General features: G+C 50.0%; 1 protein-coding gene across 1 annotated transcript in view; it reads right to left on the bottom strand.

Annotated features, from left to right (window-relative positions):
• Positions 1-22,109, bottom strand: part of RNF40 (ring finger protein 40, E3 ubiquitin protein ligase) — a 25,232-nt gene that overhangs the window by 2,355 nt on the left and 768 nt on the right. The window contains exons 2-17 of the mRNA XM_015412153.1: positions 21,314-21,510; positions 20,256-20,423; positions 18,854-18,992; positions 18,521-18,754; positions 16,320-16,441; positions 16,045-16,191; positions 12,025-12,099; positions 11,783-11,902; positions 9,891-10,070; positions 9,474-9,609; positions 8,106-8,227; positions 4,163-4,662; positions 3,228-3,377; positions 2,963-3,080; positions 1,446-1,658; positions 539-664 (exon numbers count right to left, since the gene is read on the bottom strand). Of these exons, the coding sequence (XP_015267639.1) occupies positions 539-664; positions 1,446-1,658; positions 2,963-3,080; positions 3,228-3,377; positions 4,163-4,662; positions 8,106-8,227; positions 9,474-9,609; positions 9,891-10,070; positions 11,783-11,902; positions 12,025-12,099; positions 16,045-16,191; positions 16,320-16,441; positions 18,521-18,754; positions 18,854-18,992; positions 20,256-20,423; positions 21,314-21,445 (2,682 nt within the window). The 5' untranslated portion in view covers positions 21,446-21,510. The remainder of the gene's footprint in view (positions 1-538; positions 665-1,445; positions 1,659-2,962; positions 3,081-3,227; positions 3,378-4,162; positions 4,663-8,105; positions 8,228-9,473; positions 9,610-9,890; positions 10,071-11,782; positions 11,903-12,024; positions 12,100-16,044; positions 16,192-16,319; positions 16,442-18,520; positions 18,755-18,853; positions 18,993-20,255; positions 20,424-21,313; positions 21,511-22,109) is intronic.

Here is a 22,109-nt window from a genome sequence, read left to right as displayed (position 1 = left end):
AGCCTGTTAGCTGCCCCTTCTTAAAAGCATCCGAGGGGACTGCCGTCTGCCGTGAATGTCCCCAACTGCATCCTTCTACGGGAATCCCTTTTCTAGGCCTCCGTATGTTCCACAACTAAGCACCAAGAGTGACAGCGAGGCACAGAACTTGCCAGTTGGGGAATATCAGCGCTTTTTTTTTTTTTTAGTTTCTAGCCCCGAAGGTGAAGCAGTCCGGATAGAAAATGCATGGCTATTGCCCAGAGATGCGTCAAGAAGCTGGAAGGACTGAGCAGGACAGCCAGTGGCTCAGGGGTCCAGAGCCTTGCATCCCTGTTAGCCCTTCCCTATAAACAGAAAGGAAAACAAATCATGAAAATATGTGTAAGTATTTTCATTCTGCCAAACGGGGATAAGGTGCAGGATTCAGATTCTCCTTGGGCAAAGTTTTGTTGGCACCCTGAAGACAGATTTTAAAAGCACAGGCTGTCCGCTGTGTTTCGACATTCCCTTCTTCCCAAAACTCCGGCCCCACGCCCTGGGACCACACCCCACACACCTTCCTCTTGTTGAGCTCCAAGGCCTGGCTGCGCAGGGTCAGCTCCTTCTCCACAGTGGCCAGGTTCCCCTGCAGGACTCGCTCCTTCTCCTCCAGCTTCTGCACCACCAGCAGCTGGGTGTCCACCTGGAAAGCCAACCAAAGCAATGGGGACGGGAATCCGGCAGGTGACGGGGCACCCTTCGCCACCCCTTCCCTTTCCTCCTTCCTGCCAACGCTCCCGTGGGTCCGACAAGGAGAGAGGGGAGCCCGCGCTCACCTGCGACTTGAGGGCCAGCACCTGCTCGGCCAGCTCGTCCTTCTCTTCCCGCAGCAGCTTGTGAATCTGGTTGGACTTGATGCGCTCCGACATCAGCTTGAAGTTGGCGTCGTCCTTCTCGCGGAGCTGCAGGTTCAGCCGGGTGTTCTGCTCCTGCATGTCCTCGAAGGCCTGGCCCGTCACGTCCATCTCGGACAGCAGGGCTTCCTCCTCCTGCCCCAGAGGCAAGATGGGGGAGAAGTAATGCCACCGAACTCTCTCTTCCCCAGTTAGCCCTTATCAATTCTGCAGGGCCTGCAAGACGGAGATGTTCTGCCGGGCCCACGGGTGGAGGTCCATCTATATTGGCATCCCCTATACTGTGGTGTATGCTGTCGACCTGGATTGTCCTCACCCACCTGCAGCACTTGGGGAATTTAGGCAGGAGCAGATGGAGACAGAGTGGCTGAACGGTGCCACTGATCCTTACTGCTTGCATTGGTGGATTTTATTTACATTGGGTTTTAATCATTCTGATATTTTAAATATTGTATTATGTACTTCAGGAATCCGGCAGGTGACGGAGCGCCCTTCGCCACCCCTTTCCTTTCCCTCCTTCCCGCCAACGCTCCGTGGGGCCAACAAGGAGAGAGGGGAGCCCGCGCTCACCTGCGACTTGAGGGCCAGCACCTGCTCGGCCAGCTCGTCCTTCTCTTCCCGCAGCAGCTTGTGAATCTGGTTGGACTTGATGCGCTCCGACATCAGCTTGAAGTTGGCGTCGTCCTTCTCGCGGAGCTGCAGGTTCAGCCGGGTGTTCTGCTCCTGCATGTCCTCGAAGGCCTGGCCCGTCACGTCCATCTCGGACAGCAGGGCTTCCTCCTCCTGCCCCAGAGGCAAGATGGGGGAGAAGTAATGCCACCGAACTCTCTCTTCCCCCGTTAGCCCTTATCAATTCCGCAGGGCCTGCAAGACGGAGATGTTCTGCCGGGCCCACGGGTGGAGGTCCATCTATATTGGCATCCCCTATACTGTGGTGTATGCTGTCGACCTGGATTGTCCTCACCCACCTGCAGCACTTGGGGAATTTAGGCAGGAGCAGATGGAGACAGAGTGGCTGAACGGTGCCACTGATCCTTACTGCTTGCATTGGTGGATTTTATTTACATTGGGTTTTAATCATTCTGATATTTTAAATATTGTATTATGTACTTATTGTACATAATAATATGTACTGTTGTAACCTGCCCTGAGGCTGCATGCGGGGGAGAGAGCAGGCTGGAAGCCCAATAAATAAACAAACAATATAGCCGAAGCTTCATGACCACAAAGAAAATGAGAGCAAAACAGCCGATGGTGACGGACTGGAGGTGCTGAGCACCGGAGCCCAGCCAGAATCTTCACCTGCTTAGTTTATACCCTGCCTTTCTCCACAGCAGTGTTCCCGCTAAGCTGGGTGGGTGAACAGCCACTCATTAACACAGGAAGCCCCGCTCAGCGGTAATCTGGAGCTGGACTGCCCATTGCCCATTTTAAGGTTGCAGCAGTTCTATTCTGCTCAGGGTGCGAACGGCTCCACTCAGCAGGGGGGCAAAAATTAGAAGGAACATTGCACCACAGTGGCTTACATTGTTCGCTTCTCCTCCGTCTGCTTTATCCTCACAACAACAACCCTGTTAGGCTGAGAGCATGTGACTGTCCCAAGGTCACCCAGCGAACTGCCACGCAAGAGTGAGTGTTTCAAACCTGAGTCTCCGAGATCCTAATCTGACACTCTATCCACTGTGTCACAATGGCTCTCACACTGAGCACATTTCACAGTTATAGAGGCTGTTCCCCACAGTTCCCAGTGGGTCAGGCTAACTAAATCCACCTCCCCACGGTCACGTATAGGCTGGGGGAACCTCCAGGCCAGCGTGACCACTGAGCCGCACCGCTGATCAATGTTCCCTCTAAGCTGTGGAGTCCTGTGAGCAAAAATCCTACTTTGTGAGCTACTGGCATTAAAGTTGTGAGCGAGCAATTTGGCTACGGCATAAATTAGTTTGCTCTGGAGCCATCTTTCCTGAGCTAAGACAAAAATCTGTGAGCTGGAGTCTAAAAAAACTGTGAGCTAGCTCACACTAACTCAGCTTAGAGGGAACACTGCCGCTGATTTTCACGCACGCCCTTCCCTTCGCATGTGATACCTGCTTGGTGGCGGCCAGTTTCTTCTGCAGGTGCTCAATCTGCTCCTCGGCCAGCTTGATCTTGCGCAGGGCATCCTCGTCAGCCATCTTCTTGCTTTCCTTCTTCTCCTTCTCCTGTGTCACCACAATCAAGTGTGCAAACTAAAGCAGGCTCTCACTGCACCAATCTTTGGCTGCAAGCTACTGGTAGGAGTCGGGGAGCTACTTAAGCCCAAGTAATGCTTAGGGGTGGGGATGAGAAGAAGGAATGGAACCTGGGAAGGGGAGGTCTCTGGGCACCAGCCGCCCATGCCTCACCTCCGCCTTGGTTTTCTTCTCTGCTGCCATGAGCTGCACTTTGTCCCGCTGCTCTTTGGGTGCCGACTTGTACATGTCCAAGAGGAGCTTCATCTCCTTCTGGCTCTCTTGAGCCTTCCTAAGGAAGGAAAAAATGGGATCAGTGTGAAAGTCGAGGTCACGCCCCAAAGCACCTAATTCTCCCCAACAACCACAGCCGTTTTAAAGGCCTGCAAACATTCTAGGCATTCCCCCCCCTCTCCCTTTATATTGTGCTACTAACTGAATGTATTATACAGCCTTTATTCCACGGTTCTCTAACTGTGAAGCATGGCTGTACTGCATTATCCATTGTATGCACTATGCAAGGCTTCACTGGATTGTTTTTATAATTCTGTACTCCACCTTGAGCCTCAACTAGGAAGGGCAGACAACAAAGCTGAAGCCACCTTATCCTGAATTAGACCATCGGTCCATCAAGGTCAGCATTGTCTACTCGGACTGGCAGTCAGTCCCCAGGGTCTGGCCGAGCTCATTCGCATCGCCTACTACCTGATCCTTTTAACCGGAGAGGCCGGGGCTTGAACCTGGGGGCCTCCTGCATGCCAAACCGACGCTCTGCCACTGAGCCACAGCTCCTCCCCATGGGGCACGCTGGACCCTCCCAGTGCCATACGGGGGTTCAGCTATTCCAAGGGAGTCTCATCAATGACAGAGAGACCCTTCATGAAAAAGACTCCCTGCCCCTAGGCAACTCCAGGGCTCACCAATACCTTCAAGCGTATCACCCTAAGTCATAGTCCCCCCCTTCCCTTTGATTCGTCCAGCCCAGCCCTCGAAAGCCCCCCCCACTCCCGGTCTCTAATTGGCTCTTCAACCCCCTCCCCGTAACCCCTTCCCCCTTGGATGCTCTACGGCTCTCACTTCAGCTCGGTCCTCAGCTGTTTCAGGATGTCTGAATCTTTCTTCTTGGGATCGTCGCCGCCCCCGCCGCCCTTCTGTTTGTCCCGATCCCGTGAGGAAGAGGACGAGGACGACGACGAAGACGAGGAGGTCTCTTTGTCCCGGGACCTCTCACGGTCCCCGCCCCGGTCCCCGCCCCGCCCCTTGGACCGCTCGGGTTCCTTGGCTCGGGGGGGTGGGGGTGGCTGTGGGGCGAGTGGCTGGGGGGCAGGCAGAGCCTCTTCCTCCTTCTTCACCCCCTCGTGGCCCCCGGGGGGCTGGGAGGTCACCATCTCCTCCTTGGGTTCCTTCTTCACGTGCACCTCTTTGGGCTCCCTCTTCACCTCGGGGGGCACTGCCCCCTCCTCCTCTTTCACCGTAGCTACACCTGGGCCCCCCGGCACTCCTGTAGGGTCTTCACCCCCCGATGAAGGGGGAGCCGCTGCTGAGCCAGACAGAAAGCCACTCTGCTGCATGCGGACCTGAAAGGAAAGAGTGCGTTACGGGACGAGGGTCGGGATTCCACTGGAACACCTGGGATTATTTATTATAACATCTGTAAATCAGTTAATGGGAGCATGTGACCTATTACAGCAGTCGCACTGGCTACTGATCTGCTCCCAAGCCCAGTTCAAGGTGTTGTTTTTGCCCTTTAATGCCCCACGTGGCTTGGGGCTGGGGTCTCTGATGGACCATCTTCCCCCCATACGTTCCTGGAAATTGAGATCACAGGAAGAGGCCTACCTGACTATCCCCACAGTCAAAGATGCGGGTCTGGTGAGTCTACGAGAGAGGGCCCTTTCGGTGGCAGCCCCACGATTATGGGACAGCCTCCCCAGAGTGGTGTGCCCGGCCGCCCACCAATGGAGTCTTGTGAGCAAAAATCCTACTTTGTGAGCTATGGGCATTAAAGTTGTGAGTGAGCAACTTGGCTGCTGCATAAATTAGTTTGCTTTGAGGCCATCCTTCCTGAGCTAAGGCAAAAATCTGTGAGCTGGAGGCTAAAAAACTCTGAGCTAGCTCACACCAACTTAGCTTAGAGGGAACCCTGCCGCCCACTCTCCATCTCCAGGAAGCACTTGAAAACAGTTTTATTCAGAAAGGCCGTTGACTAATTTTAGTTTTTATTTGCTGTCAGTCCTAATTCGAATTCTAAATTGTGGTCTTTTATGTATTTTTTTTAATCATAGTCGTTTTATATACATTGTAAACTGGCTTGAGTTCTGCAAGGTAGAAAGGTGGTTAAATAAATGTTTTTAATATGCAGTAATAATGAACAAATAGATCCCACGACACCCGAGACAGCATACAAAAAGTAATCAAAACAAGACATTTCAAAAATCAGAAAATATCAGAAAAAGCAATTGTGCGATTACCACGAAGAAGAACCAAGAATTCCCAAAAGTGGCCCAAGAGAATAAGAAAGTTCCAGCCTGGTGCATAAAGGACAAGCAATGGGTCCTATAAGCGAGCCACTCTAGGGGATTCCATGAATTGGGTGCCACAGCTGAAAAGGCTCTGTCTCCAGCTGCAACCCTCCAAAGGAGAGGGTCTCCACAGCAAGCCCCATATGAAGATCTACGCCAGGGGTCCCTAACCAGGGGTCCTAATAATAATACTAACGTGGTGCCCACCAACACCTTTGTTGGTGTCCACCGAGTGTTTTTAGAAAGTAGCTGGGGCCAGGCGGGGCTCTTGTGCACCAGAGCTTCTGATTGGCCACTGGACATCAGAAAAACTATACAGATTTAAGTAACATTGTTTCAGTGGCAGCTGCCATTGTTTTATTCTCTCATCCCTCCTTCCTAGTGTCTTCCTTGATTACCCCTCTTCCCCACGGCACTTGGGCTTCCTCTGTGTATGTGGCTCTGCCTCCTGTGGCTGACATTCTGCAGTGGGCTCAGCCTCCTTTGGTGGCCATTTTGTAGTGGGCTCAGCCTCCTCTGGTGGCCATTTTGTAGTGGGCTCAGCCTCCTTTGGTGGCCATTTTGTGGTTGCCCCTACCATCTTGTGTCGAGGTCAAGAAGGTGCCCAGAGGCTCAAAAGGGCTGAGGACCCCGATCTAAACAAACAGGAACATTCATACAAAAGAAAGTGGTCCCTTCAGACATGTCAATCCCAGTTAAGGCCCAAGTAATCCCATCATGCTGTACGAAGGGTTCCCATCCTACACACACGTACCTGGGAGTGAGTGCCACTGGATGTAGTGGGGTTTCATTCTGAGTAAAGGGTTGCACTGAAATCTGGAACTCTGTATTTTTTCCCCAGTGAGAACAGTTTTCAGAGGAAGGACAACGGCCTTTGGCTGCCAGAAAGACTCGTTAAGCAAAGCGGCCCCGTGTCCACCTTTGCTGGATTTTACATTGTTAAAGTAAGAGGACCACATTCTCAGAATTTCACTCGGCTAAACCCCCCCCCCCCAAAAAAACAAACCCTAATAACTTGTTTTCAGCTAAACGGATGAAGACTGAGCTCCTGGATAACCTATCGGCGCCTCCTGCAAATGCTGTGCTCTGCACCCACAATGCATTTGCAGCCATGCAGAAACTCTGGCCTTGATCCTGAGGATGTGTTCAGTTCAGGGAGGTGCTTCCCCGGCAGCAGGTAAGACCATGGAGTATCCCCCAGCAGAGGGAGGCCCCTTCCGCCAGAGGAAAGCAATGCTGCTCAAGGCACGCACCCTCAGGAGCCAGCCCTGGGCTCCCACCTCCCAAGAACCTTCTAAGGTCAAAGACTGACAGCTATTTCTAATGCCCTAGCTGTGCTTAGGGCGATGGGGGGGGGGAATGCACTCTAAATCATCGACATGCCTTAGGCTAATTATAAAAAACAAAGGGTTAACTTATTGTTAAGGTAAGGGAATTCATGTCTAGGGGGAAATTATTACAATCTCTTAACACTGTTAGGGTTTGTTTCAAGAAAGGTGAACAAATATTAATTCCTTCTGACATCTGCACCCTTGAACAGAGTCAGCCTGTAATTACAGTGAAAAAAAATAAAACAAAGTAGCAACAGGTTTTACAAAGCAGATCAGCGTGGAGAGGCCTGCCATTAGAGCCAACTGGAGAAATTCTGGTCTTCTGCTAGGCCTGCCCCCAAACCGCTACAAGACCAGGAGACCAGCTGCCCTCACTATGCCCTGGCCAACAAAAGGATCATCTTCCACAGTGGCATTCTTGGCTCTCTCTCTCTGTCTCTCTCTCTCTGTGAAAATGTGGGAGAACCGGGAATCGGAGGACAATGCCAATTCAGGTAACTGGCGAGCTGAACAACCCCCATGACTGTCCACAGAGGCTTCCGTCCACAGAGGGAAGGGGGAGAACTGGCTATGAAATTATTTTCAAAACTTCCCACAGAAGAAGAACTCTGTCACGGGCAGAGTATCAGACTAAGGTCTGGGTGTCCTGGGTTTGAATCCCCTCTCACCACAAAGCTCACCGGGCCAGTCTCAGTCTCTCTCAGTCTCTCTCTCTGAGCTTGTTATTGGCCCTCCTATGTGATTTTGGCGCCGTGCATTTACATATTTTTATTTAACTATTTTATATATAAACTTTATTTTAAATACTGTTTTAATGATGAAACTTTTTCGCGTTAGCTGCCTCGGTGACCTTACTGGGCATAGAAATATTTTAAATTAATAAACTCACAGGGCTGCTGAGTGGATAAAATGGTGGGGCGGTGAGGCCTGTGTACCACCCCGAGTTCCTTGGACCCTCCATATCCGCAGCTCACAAGAAGTCGCCTCCTACCGAGTCAGGCCATTGGCCCATCAGGGTGTCGTCGCTCTGAGTGGCAGCTTCTCTCTAGCGGCTCAGGCCAAGAGCCTTCCTCTCCCACCGGATCCTTTTTAGGACGGAAGATGCTAGGGACGGGTGGGCATGGCAGGGGCCCTCCCACAGGGCCAGGGCTCCTCCCCTCTGCTCACCTTGTTGATCTCTGCCTGCACCTCCCGGAGCTTGCGCTTGTAGCGCTGCACATCGCCCTTCAGCTGGTGGTTGTGGTTCTGGAGGCTGCTGATGAGGTGCCGCATCTCTCGGTTGATGGGCCCTGAGAGCGGAAGGGCAAAGTGGTTGGGGGAGGGGGGGGGAGAGGAGAGAAGGCTGCTTTGAAAGAAGGCTGTCATTGGATTAAGGAAAATTTCAGTCAAACTAGCATAGGAGATTTACACTTGATTCACAGACGGAGCGATTAAATCAACATGATTTTGGGTCAGTAAGGTTCTGGCCCTGATCTGGATAGCCCAGGCAAGCCCGGTCTCGTCAGGTCTCGGAAGCTAAGCGGGGTCAACTTTGGCAAGTAGTTGGATGGGCGACCGCCTTGGAACACCAGCAGTCGGGAGGCGGGGGCAAGCTTCATTCAGCCACCTCTCTGAATATCCCTCCAGGCCCCCAGAAGGGCTCAGTCAGCAGAGGTCACCATGACTTCCAGGTGCACACACTCACACACACTCATATATGAAAAAAAATTAAAAACAAAAAAAAGAGAGAATAGCTCTGAAGAGGGGGGAAAAGCATCATTTTCAGACAAGCGCTATCTTTGAAACATAGCAAAAAAAAACAGGCAGCCACATGGGTTTTCTTTAAAGAACTTGTATAAAAACTGATGAAACACCACCTGGGTGCCGGTAGGCAGCCCCTCCCCCCCCACTTCATGTGGCCCTAGTTAGGAAGAAAGCATTCTTAGAACACCCTGTAAACCGCCCAGAGACCCCTAGGGGTCAGGGCGGTATAGTACGTCGAAGGAAATAAATGAAATGAATGGGATTTTTTTTAAAAAAAGAGCAAACCAAAGCAGCCTGCAATATGATAAACTGGTGACATCATTCCAACTGTCCAGAGGGGATTTGCTTTGCTGTTTAACTGACTCCCACACAGATGGATTTAGCTGGTGGGTAATTGTAAAGGGACTGCCCTCCTCACGCTGGGGAGGCCTAGAGTCTGACAGACACCTGAAACAAGGGAGGGGGGAGATGAACGGAACCCACGGAGGTGGCCCCAACTTCCCTGGGTCTTGGGACCGATCACCCCACCAGTGCCGGGATTGGACCTGCCACGACAGCATGGACAGAACTCAGTGAACGATCTTCTGTCGCAATAAGTAAACGTCCATAACTGCAGCACAGCAGTAAGACACACCAAAAGGCACCCAGTGGGAGGGAAGCCCACAGTACCTGGTCGCAAAGGCATACATATTACGAGGGGAAACCTTCATCCAGAGCTGTATGACACAAAGGTACAAGGGGAAACCTTCATCCAGAGCTGTATGACCGAAAGGAGGGGGATCCAAGTCTCACCCGCTTGCTCATTGGCAGCCAAGTTCTGCTCAAATTCAATGCGCAGCATTTCGTACTCCTTGCGCACCTGCGCCAGCGTGTCCTCCAGCTGGATCACCTCCGTCCGCAGCTTCTTCTGCAGGTTCAGCTCGTCGCTCTGTTGCCAGGGAAGAGGCCAACATCAGCCAGAAAGAGCAGAAGCGCACACAAGCGCACACAGAACAGTGAGTCTGTGTGCAGGCCTCTCTCAAAAGGTAGCATCGCGGCCCAACAGTAAGAACTTGGAGTATGCGTTACAGTTCCGTGCCAGCAAGCTAAGGCAGAGGGGGAGAAGAAGGGGCGGGATGGTTCCTCCACCCCCCACCCCAGTTTAGCACACTGACATTCTTGCCATAGACACGCATGCGCATCCCACACACATGCACACACCCTCCTCACCTCCATGTGCTCAATGTGGCGCAAGTGGCTGTTCTTGGTGGTGAGCAGAAGGGCGCGGGCCTCGTCCAGCTGCGTTTTCACCTGCAGGCTCTCGTTGTACAGCAGCGAGAACTGAGACTGGAGCACTTTGTACTCCAGCGTCTCCTTCACGGCCTCCTCAGGCAAGCTCCGCAGCGCCACCTGCAGGACAGGCGTGAGAATAGTCACACAGAGGGTGGAGCACCAATGACACAGAACTAGAGATGTAAAATTTCCGGAAATTTTGAAGCTCGGGAATAAACGGAACTTTTCGGAAAAATTGAAAAAATGCTACATTAGCATTAGCATGTGTGTGGGGAAAAATGCTACATTAGCATTTTTTTGTCTTTTCTAGATTGAAAGTCATTCTGTTACTTTAGGAACATAAAATATGACTATGGAGATTTTTACTTGGCATGAAATTATCACAACTAGCATATTAAAAATAGAGTGTATCCAAACAGTTATTTCAAACAGAATACCCACCCACATGCAAAAACAAAACTGAAACTTTTTTATTTTCTTCTGACAATCGCACCTCCTAAAGGAAGAAATGCATCTTGTTCTTGCATTGGAGGGTTCAGTTTGTAACCTAGGACTTGCTTGTCCTCAGTGCACAGAAATTAGATCAATCTGATACCATATATATTAGAAATGATTTGGAAAATATTTGAACACCTTGTCTTAAAATATTTTATTCATCATGTTAAAATAAAACGTTCCATAATAATAAAAAAGTCTTTTTTCAATTTTTCCAATTTTTCGGAAAAAGACAAAAAGGGTTCAGGAAAAGAACGGAAAACCCCCCGTTTTTTTCCGAATTTTTCCGGTTTTTTTCCGGGCCTTCACATCTCTACACAGAACCCTGGCTGGACCCAAGCAGGCCCGGAGGCTCCCTAGGGTGCCCGTGTACACTGCCCTTGGGATCTGGGATATAAATGTCAACAGTGATGATGACACGATCCTCAGTCTGCCTTCATTGCTCTTTTCATGCATGCTGTATCCCATACACTCTACAGGTACCTATAAAATGAATATGTGTTCACCCACCACAGGGCTGACAAGTGCAGTTCTGTGCAGAGTGACTCCTGTCTAAGCCTACTGAAATAAATAGGCTCAAACCGGATTAATTTGGAGGAGGAGGAGAGATTGGATTTATACCCCGCCCTTCACTTGGCGTCTCAGAGCATCTTACAATCTCCTTCCCTTCCTCTCCCCACAACAGACACCCTGTGAGGCAGGCGAGGCTGAGAGAGCTCTGAGAGAACTGCTCCTGAGAGAAAGCTCTGACAGAACTGTGACTGACCCAAGGTCACCCAGCTAACATCATGTGGAGGAGAGGGGGGAATCAAACCCGTTTTTCCAGATTAGAGTCTGCCGCTCTTAACCACTTCACCAAACTGGCTCATTGCATTGTCAGAAATTCAAGTCTAGTGGGGAGCCCAATGCAAAATGTGCACTTGGACAGCGGCCTCTGAAACACTGGACACAGGGCACAGGCAAGTCATTAGGCACAATTTCCTTTGCCTAGCTTGTGTCCCTTTGCATACAGCAAGCACTTAAGTTAATTTTTACGTAAAAAGAGTATGATGCTCTAGCTGCATAGGAGGAGGGGGCGTAAGAGGTGCAGAGAGATCTTACCCTGCTCTCCGAATATCGGCCGGAGTCCCAAATCTTTAAAGCTTGTTTTGATTTAATCACAAGGACTAGACATCAGTCTTATCGAAAAGAGAAAGAACTCAGAGAGGAAAATCTGACACCTAATGCAGATTCCCAGGCAGGAAACGCATTCCTGGCTACATATACCCCCACCCTCCCCCAGAAGTGGAAGCTGCTTTGCTTTCCCCCCCATCCTGTGGCAGGCTTTTCACTACCTTGAGCTTCTCATTGGTCCTAACAGCCTGCTGCATTTCCTGTTGCAGTTTCTCCAGCTCTGCCATGCGGCTGTTGGCAAGTTCTTGGTTTTCCTCCAGCTCAGCATTCAACATCTCAAACTGCGAACCCAAAACCAAAAGAAAAAAGAATCAGCAAGGAAGGCACCGCCAGGAAAGGGGAAAGACCCAAGGCCCACATCCCAGTGGCACTTTGGACTTGGCACCCTGTTTTTCTCGCTTACCTTCTGCATACTAAGTGTGATCTGCCCTCCATGGAACCCACCAGAACTGCCCGATGCGTAATAACCTGAATTTAGCTGCCAAAGAAGCGGAGAACAACACTCAGAAACTTATACATCATAGCTGCATTTTCCAAACATTAAACCTGTTGTCTCAACATTAAGTGTCACGCACACTGGTCTAGGGGGGGTAAAGAACGTGATTTATTGCTATAAGGATGTGGTAATTAATAATAACAACAGTGCTGCTGTAGGAACAAAATAGACGAATGCCACACATCCCTTTTTCATCATCTAAAGCTAAAAAGTTTCTTAGCGACAAAGAAAAAGACAGAACAACACCCTTTGGCAACTGACCGTACTTGAAACTATTATAAATCTCTGAGGAAAACATGTCATATGTTATTAGACGTGTCATATCTTATTAGACATGGAACATAAAAGCAATAAAATATGTGTGTAAGAAATAGCAAAAAAAGAGTTAATTCCTGAACTTAAAGAGTCTCGGTCCTTTTTGTGCAAGGAGGGATTATTATTCTCAATTAGCTTAAACATCAGAGAGAAGTGTCTTTGGGTAGCAACTCTGTTGCCCTAGGAGATGATTAAGTGTTTACAACATAAGAACAGGGGCCTGCCGGGGCTGTTGTCAAGACGGAGCAGATTCTTCCCATGTATGGTGGCTGAGTGGCAGAGAAGTTACATTTGGGAGCAGGGCTCCAAGCCCCTGGCACACAGCTCCCTTTAAATCCAAAGCCACTTCTGTTGACTTTTATCAGGCACGCAAAGAGCTGCCGTGCTCGATCAGACCAATGGGCCGTCAAAGGGGCCCACCAGATGCCCCTGGGAAGTCTACACGCAGGGCAGGGCAGGTACACCAAAGTCTCTTGCTACTCTTGCCCCCGGCATGGGCATTCGGAGGGCTTCTCCCTCTGAACTTGGAGGCTAAGGATGTGGTAATTAATAATAACAACAGTGCTGCTGTAGGAACAAAATAGACGAATGCCACACATCCCTTTTTCATCATCTAAAGCTAAAATATTTCTTAGCGACAAAGAAAAAGACAGAACAACACCCTTTGGCAACTGACCGTACTTGAAACTATTATAAATCTCTGAGGAAAACATGTCATATGTTATTAGACATGTCATATCTTATTAGAACATAAAAGCAATAAAATATGTGTGTAAGAAATAGCAAAAAAAAAAGAGTTAATTCCTGAATTTAAAGAGTCTCGGTCCTTTTTGCACAAGGAGGGATTATTATTCTCAATTAGCTTAAACATCAGAGAGAAGTGTCTTTGGGTAGCAACTCTGTTGCCCTAGGAGATGATTAAGTGTTTACAACATAAGAACAGGGGCCTGCCGGGGCTGTTGTCAAGACGGAGCAGATTCTTCCCATGTATGGTGGCTGAGTGGCAGAGAAGTTACATTTGGGAGCAGGGCTCCAAGCCTGTGATGCCCCTGGCACACAGCTCCCTTTAAATCCAAAGCCACTTCTGTTGACTTTTATCAGGCAGGCAAAGAGCTGCCGTGCTCGATCAGACCAATGGTCCGTCAAAGGGGCCCACCAGATGCCCCTGGGAAGTCTACACGCAGGGCAGGGCAGGTACACCAAAGTCTCTTGCTACTCTTGCCCCCGGCATGGGCATTCGGAGGGCTTCTCCCTCTGAACTTGGAGGCTCCATTAAGTCATTATGACTAAGGGCTACTGAGGCACTTCCCTTGAAACTCTCTTTGAAAGGTGCCCTTTGTAAGCCAACTGAAAGCCATCACAGTATCGGTCAACAGTGTAGTCTACGCGTTAAGCTGTTGGATCCCCAAGCATTAAGAATAAAGAGTTAATTCCTGAACTTAAAGAGTCTCGGTCCTTTTTGTGCAAGGAGGGATTATTATTCTCAATTAGCTTAAACATCAGAGAGAAGTGTCTTTGGGTAGCAACTCTGTTGCCCTAGGAGATGATTCAGTGTTTACAACATAAGAACCGGGGCCTGCCGGGGCTGTTGTCAGGACGGAGCAGATTCTTCCCATGTATGGTGGCTGAGTGGCAGAGCAGTTACATTTGGGAGCAAGGCTCCAAGCCTGTAATGCCCCTGGCACACAGCTCCCTTTAAATCCAAAGCCACTTCTATTGACTTTTATCAGGCAGGCAAAGAGCTGCCGTGCTCGATCAGACCAATGGTCCGTAAAGTCCAGGGCTCCATTTCTCAAAGGGGCCCACCAGATGCCCCTGGAACGTCTACACGCAGGGCAGAGCAAGGACACCAAAGTCTCTTGCTACTCTTGCCCCAGGCTTGGGCATTTGGAGGGCTTCTCCCTCTGAACTTGGAGGCAAGCCTTCTTTAAGTGACTTTGTGCACGTAAGCCTGGTTCCGTGTATTTGACAAGTTTCTTCGTAAAACGGTTGCAGCAAAAATGGCATAATGGGCTCCTGAGGCATTTCCCTCGAAACTCTCTTTGAAAGGTGCCCTTTGCAAGCCAACTGAAAGCCATCACAGTATCTGTCAACAGTGCAGTCTACACGTTAAGTCTTCTTTGACTTTGTGCACGTATATTTAACAAGTTTCTACGTAAAACGGTTGCAGCAAAAATGGCATATGCAGAATAGTGAAAAACGCACCCTACTAAGCACAAATGGTCCTGTAAGATTCAGGGTTCACTAACAACCACAAAAACAACTGCTCACTGAAAGAAGAAAATGTTTACGGCAGAAGCCTACGTGCACCTTTGAATGCCGACACAGCGCGCTGAGTGTGGCCACAAAATGGCTGTCTTGGGAAGTGGAGCCAGCCACAAAATGGCTGTTGCAGCTTACCCTCACTTCATACAGTGAAGATTCCTGTGCTGCTGTGGCAGCTGATGCCAAATCAGCATTTTTAAAAATTTGCACAGCCAATCAAATGTGCAGCATCTTATCAGAAGGCTTGCTGGGCAGACCTCCCACCTGGCCCTGCCCACTTTGTTGGGGACCCCTGGTTTACAGAAACATGGTCTCCAATGAGCTTATGTTGAAATGCTTTCAGTGAGATAATGTGAGAACTGAATGGTTAGGTTTGCACAATTAAAGGTTTGTGTCCCAGAGGAGATCAGGGCTCTGCGGGACCTAGCACAGTTCCGCAGAGCCTGCAAGACGGAGCTCTTCCGCCAGGCTTTTGAATAGGAGCCGCCACCACCATTGTACCACCAACGCCCCATGATTTCTGTATATAGCCATCACGATGCGGGCATCCTGGGTGAGAATGGGACATTTTAGGGGACGGCCATCTTGCTTTTAGGAATTTTAACTTTGGTAGTTGTTTAGAGGAGCACCAAAACTGTTTATTAATTGTGATGTATTTTTAATATTTGTATTGTTCTATTGTTTCATTGGCGATATGCCTTGTAAGCCGCCCTGAGCCTCCGGGGAGGGCGGGATAGAAATGTAAATAATAAAAAATAAATTAATAATATGTGTCATAGAGCCACAATGCATGTGTTCTGACATCTTTATATCTTTTGCTATTTACATAACAATATGTGTATTAAAGTAAGCTTTTTTATGCAAGCCAACCCCAGTTCAGGGTTTGGAGACGTTCTGACCACAACAGCAGACAGCATGGTTTAAAAGGAACATTAAAATATTCTCAGATTAGCTAAGCATAAACATGAGAATGATGGGGGGAGGGGGTGTAAAAGAGGGAGAAGGAAGCCCCTTGCCTGGCACACCGCCACCCGAGAGAAAACTGTGCAGCACTGCCAAAACTCTTGCAAGGTATGGCTGGAGTAAACCTTGAGGGGGAAATAGCTCAAAGTGGCTGGTTGTTGTTGCAGCTGTGGAACATTCTTTCATTTAAATGTGAGCCACTAAAAATAAGCCCCACTTCACAACAGCCCCGACCGCTTTCTGAAAAGCTCAGCCAGCGCCAAGGGAAGTGCCAGTGGGCACTGCTCTGGGGGATGCTGCTTTAGCAGCTTCCCTGCTGTACTGGGATGAGGAGATCTAAAAAGGCACTTCGAACACGATCAGCATTTGACGGCCCCCGCTTGCCTGCTCCAGAGCCTCAGCCAAGTGCTTGTTCAGCTTCTGTTCCCGCTTGCGCAGCTTCTCGATGTCCCACTGCAGGTCTTCGATGGTCGTCTCCATCTCTAGCACTTTGGTCTCCGATGAGGTCACCTTGTCCTGGAGCTCTGTATACTAAGCGGGAGAAAGAGGCAGACGTGACAGGCCTCGGGGCACTTCGCCTGGCGGCTCAGGGCTAAGCTCAGGGAACACACGCAGCAGCAGCAGCAGCAGCAGCAGCGCCCGGCCCCCCCATAACCTACCTCTAGGGAGATCTTGTGGTGCTTCTCCTGTAGCTGGGTGATCAGGTCCTGCAGGTGCCGGTTCTCCTGCATCAGCTCCTTGTTGAGAGCCTTCACGGCCTCCTCCAGCTGATCAAACTCCACTGGGGGAGAAAGAGAGGCCTGAGATTCCTTGCTGTGCTATGATCTACTGCCCGTGGCAGGGCCCAACCACCACCACCACCCCCCTTCCTAGCCCAACCCTGCTTTGAGAAACAAGATTAAAAACTAGCGTCCTCCAGAGACTGAATTCATTTCTCTCAGAGCCAATTCTTCTCTCTCCCTCTCTCTTTTTTTGTACTTGCGTGTGCCTGGAAGTCATGGTGACCTCTGGCGACCCCTGGGAGGCACGGAGGATGTTCAGAGCAGTGGCTCGGTAACCTGCCTCTGCCTCCCAGCCCTGGTGTTCTCTGGAGGTCTCCCATCCAAATACTTGCCAGGGTCGGCCCTGCTTAGCTTCCAGGATTGGGCTTGCCTGAGCTACCCAGGTCAGGGCTCTCAGAGCCAACTCCTGATCTGCAAATGAGGAATGAACAGGGGCCTACTGCACAGACTCATCGTAAAACCGAGGCAATATCGCAAAGCACGTTTGAAAAATGGTTAACAAGGAACTGCGCCATTGCCAGGAGAATGCTGAGTCTCCACCTTGAGCTAGAGATGAAACACTTGATCAGTCAAAATGGCTAAATGGAACAGTTAAATATTGGTCAGAAAAGTTCAGTATTTAATACATGGTCATTGATATGCTGAATCTAGATTAGATTACTGCAACACACTGTACACGGGGCCAGTGTTCCCTCTAAGCTGAGTGAGCGTGAGCTAGCTCACAGATTTTTAGCCTCCGGCTCACACATTCTTGTCTTAGCTCAGGAAGGATGGCTCCAGAACAAAGTAATTGATGCAGCAGCCAAATTGCTCGCTCACAGCTTCTAATGCCAGTAGCTCACAAAGTAGAATTTTTGCTCACAAGACCCCACAGCTTAGAGGGAGCATTGCACGGGGCTGCCCCTGAGTGTTTCAAAGCTGCAGCTGGTATAGGATGCTATGTCCAGTACGCTGAATGGAGCAGGTCACAGGGACCACGTTACTCAGGTCTTGTTAAACCGATGCTGCCACCCAATTAGCTTCCAGACCCAATTCAAGATGGTAACATTGACCGCTGAAGCCCTGAATGGCTTGGGACCAACATACTTTAAGGACTGCCTCCTCCCACATCCACCTTCTCGAAGAACGGGGTCATCTTCTGAGTCCCTTCTCTGGGTGCCCTCACCGTCGGAGGCTAGAGGGGTGGCGACCCCAGAAAGGGCCTTCTTGGGCGTAGGACCAAAGTTATGGCATCCTCTCCCCAGGGGGATCTGTCCCTCCCCTTCTATCGTTTCCTTCCAGAAGAGGGTGGAAACTTTTCTGTTTTGTTTGGCGTTCCCTCACTGACCCCTCCTTCCCGTATGCGTGTTTTAACTGTGTGTGTGTTTTGTTTAATTGTGCTTTCTTTTTAACACTACGGATTCCTGGTTTGTTTTAATGTTTTTTATTGTTTGCCACCTCGGAAACCCTAAACTGGGTGGAAAGGCAGCATAACGGTGTTTTAATTAACATTACAAATGCAATAAGTAAAAGTTAAGCTGCAACGTATGTGGGACAATAGGTAGTTTTAAAATAAATAAATAAAACTATTTACTGTTTTTAACATTAGGCCTACCCCACCAACTTGCCACTGCTGTGGCCTCACAAATAACTCCACAAAGGTTACTAGCCCAGCTGCCTGTGCAGCCCCACGCAAGTCACTTGGCAGACTTCTGTAGCTCGGGGGGAATAAATAATCCGTTCACAACCAGTGGATAAAACCTTCCATACGGATTAGCCTAGATGTAATTCATACTCGCCAAACTCAAAGACACACAGATGGCAATTTAATCACAGGATAGTTTCACCTCCAGATGATAAAGAAAGCAAAATATGCAGCCTTCTCTTATGTATCTTGCCCACCCACCCCCAACTCTCCTTGAAGAACCTGAGAACTCGGGACCTCGGGACCTGCCCCCCACACCTGATTCTCAAGCGATGCCTTCAACAGAGCTGCACTCAGTGTTACGGAAAGGAAGCCGAGAGTGTTGTCAAATGTTTCAAGGGCCTCTCAACCCTTCCATGACTTCGGGGAGGGTGGGGTGGGGGTCAAGCCTCACCACGGGCGTGGATCTTCTGGCAGAGTTCTTCCGTGCGCCGGTGGATCTTGTCAGAGACCTCCACGACCCGGGAGACGGCCGCCTTGGAGAACTCCATGCGCTCCTGAAGCTGCAGCTCAATCTCTTCACTGCTGCTGCTGGCCAAGGTAGCCAAGAAGGAGAGGGCCGGCTCATTCAGCACGAGGCCGCCAGGTTTCCAGGAGGTAGGAGGAGTAACGGGGGACAGGATTGTCTCTGGAGGGACCAAAAGAGTTGTGTCAGGGCCAACAGGAAAAAGGGAACGGCCCCTCGTCCGACCCTGCCCAATCCCTCAGTGCAAGAAACTCAGCGCACCTCTCCTCTCCGGCCCTTCCTGCCCTAGGACAGACACGCTCTCTGACTCCGCCCCCGTGGCATCCAGCCTGGGGTCCTCCGGAGGCTGCCCGCAATCTCCATCACAGCGTTTCAGTAGTCCTTGCACTGTGTCATCCAGCTGGAGGAAGGAGATAGGAAACAGAGTTTGGAGAAAGGAAATGTGGGAGAAGATACAGGATGCTGGACTTGAGCGTGTGTCAAGGCAATCTAGATGCAGAACTATGGATACCAGCTATGGATACCAGCTTCACAACCTGGCCCCAGGAAACCCTGTTTAACCCCTCTGCTGGTTTCCTAAGGAAGGCAGCCCCATCTCATCAGATCACTGAAGCTAAACAGGATGGGCCCTGAGCAGGGCTTTTTTTGTAGAAAAAGTCCAGCAGGAACTCATTAGCATAACAGGCCACACCCAGCAGCAGAAACTCATTAGCATATTGGGCCACACCCCTGATTGCACCGCTCATTAGCATATTAGGCCACACCCCCGTGTTACCAGAAGTGTGGTCATCCAGCCACACCCACCTTTTGATTCTTATTCTGTTTACCTTGTTTGTTGTCAAAACCCAGGGCTTTTTTTGTTGCAGGAACTCCTTTGCATGTTAGGCCACACACCTCTAATGTAGCCAATCCAAATGAGTTTCTACTGCTGGGTGTGGCCTGTTATGCTAATGAGTTCCTGCTGGGTGTGGCCAACTTGGAAGCCAGCCGGAACTCCGTTCCTGTGCGTTCCTGCCCAAAAATAGCCCTGGCCCTGAGTAGCACTGGGATGGAAGATCACTGGGGAATTCCAGGGTTGCCACAGAGAGGCAGGCAAATTCCAAACCACCTCTGTACACTTCCTGCTTTGCACACCCTATGGAGTTGCCATAAGGTGGCTGTGACTTGGAAAAAAGGACCAGTGATCAAGCTCTTATCTGTGACGTTCAGGCCTAGGTGTCAGAACCCACAGCCAACAACGAAGTACACGCATTCAGGAACGGTGATACTTTTATTGCAGAGCTATAGATGCAGTAACATAAGCACTGTTAAGAATGGCAGCGGCCCCATGGGCATAATAGGATATAGGGTATTCGTATGCACCTCCCCCCCAATGGCACTGGCCAATTAGGCACCCTCCCGCGCGCGGGATAAAGCTTGGAGACCGTTAGGTACCTAAAGCTGAGAACCAACACTCTCCCACGGCACCTAGGAGAAACCCAGACAATACAACTCCCTCCTGCACATCTGTATAGATAAGCATTTCGGCGCAATGCAGAACAAGCACAGAAAGGAATGCAGGAGCAATTAACCAGACATAGACTGAGCTCCCCAACCCCCATGGCAGCGTAGCTGACACTAGGAACTTCAGGGCAAATCATCAGCCGGGGGGAGGGGCCCGGACCTGCTTCCAGTAGCGGTTGACGATCAGGAGAGTGGCATCGTCAGTGGCCTGCCTCTTCTCCAGTTTCTCGATGCGCTCGCGCAACTCGTCCTCAAAGGCCTGCCGTTGCTCCAGGCGCTCAGCTAATTTCTTGTTCTTGAACTGGAGCACCTTGAGGTCCATCTCCTCCTGCAGAAAAGAAGCCTGTCACTGGGATTAAATCCACAGCCCAACTCTCTGCCTCCCCCTTTAGCATTTCTACTCACAAGGTATTAGATCAGCATCCCCATTACGTAACCCCAAACCCTCACCTGCAAAGCGTATTAGTCACCCCGTGGCCATGCTCAAATGTTTCTACTCAAATCCTCAAAAAATAAACCAAGAAAAAAGGTCATAGATATGGAAACAGTACAGTCTGAGTTGCTGAGTTCTGCATTTCTTATTAGCATATCATTCGCATCCTACATCATGTTAGTGATGGTCCCTGGATTGAGAGCAGTGCCAGCTGGTCTTTTAACGGTAAGGCAAATATACGGCACACAAAAAATGGATCTGAGCACCCTGTTACAAGGGTGAGGTTGCAAAGACCTTATCTATCTTTGGCTTCCTGGGCTTTCAAATACATTAATAGCAGGAAAATAAGACCTCAGACAATCGTTTGAGTGATGCAACCTACCACTACCTCTATCAAACCTGTCTCTTTTGACTTGGGAGATGTCAGAATTTTTTCCTTCTTTTTTTGCATGCTCGTGAAAAAGCCTGACAAACATTTCAGATTCCCTGGCACTGGCATCTCATTTCAAGTCATCACCCTGACACAGGCCTGAAGAAATACTTCAGATACCCTGGTGGTGACATCCAGTTCCTAGGCAACCACATGCCTAGAATTTTTCTGGCTGGTTCCGTTATGTTTCTCAGTGCTTGCCTAACGTCCCATCAAAGCGGGTCACTTGTTTAAAAGGCCAGAGAGCATACTCACGAGGAGTCCCAGCATTTCTTTCCAAAACAGGAAACTAAAACAGAAATCAGACAGACTTCACCCCCTCCCACACACACACCCCTCATCCCCAGGGCCTTACCGTGGAAGAAATGCCCCCCAGCCGGATGGGTTCAATGAGGGTGGTGGTGGTCTTCTCTTCCCTGTTGGCCTTCTTCTCAGGGGGACCTGAGCCCCCATCGCCTGCCGCCCTCTTGCTTCCCGGCCCCGACATGGTGACTTGAAACGGTGGGGGAGAGCAGAGGACTCAGGCAGGCAGCCAAGGAGACAACTCCTCAGCTAAAATGGAGAAAGAGAAAAGGGTGGGTGGGTGTCGAGAGGTGGTTGCCTATCAACAGAAGGACACGCATCACAACAACCTAATACTACCCCCAAGGTATGAAGAAGACTTTGCTTGCCCCAGTTCTAGCGACAAAAGGGGGGGAAAGGAGGGAGTTAAGAACACAAGCAAAAAATGGAGGGCAGCACAACTGTGTGAATCGCTGCAATGGCAGGGTTAGCCGATGAAGGGAGGGGGGAACTGCAGACAGGAGGCCGGCCTCTTCCCCCTCCGTCCTGTGCATTTGTGTAGAAATGGCAGGATGAAAGGAAATGTGGGAGAAGATACAGGATGCTGGACTTGAGCGTGTGTCAAGGCAATCTAGATGCAGAACTATGGATACCAGCTATGGATACCAGCTTCACAACCTGGCCCCAGGAAACCCTGTTTAACCCCTCTGCTGGTTTCCTAAGGAAGGCAGCCCCATCTCATCAGATCACTGAAGCTAAACAGGATGGGCCCTGAGCAGGGCTTTTTTTGTAGAAAAAGTCCAGCAGGAACTCATTAGCATAACAGGCCACACCCAGCAGCAGAAACTCATTAGCATATTGGGCCACAC

The sequence above is a fragment of the Gekko japonicus genome, unplaced genomic scaffold (assembly GCF_001447785.1).
Source record: "Gekko japonicus isolate JY-2015 unplaced genomic scaffold, Gekko_japonicus_V1.1 scaffold2144, whole genome shotgun sequence".
Lineage (NCBI taxonomy): Eukaryota > Metazoa > Chordata > Lepidosauria > Squamata > Gekkonidae > Gekko > Gekko japonicus.
This window is presented reverse-complemented; position numbering and strand designations above follow the sequence as displayed.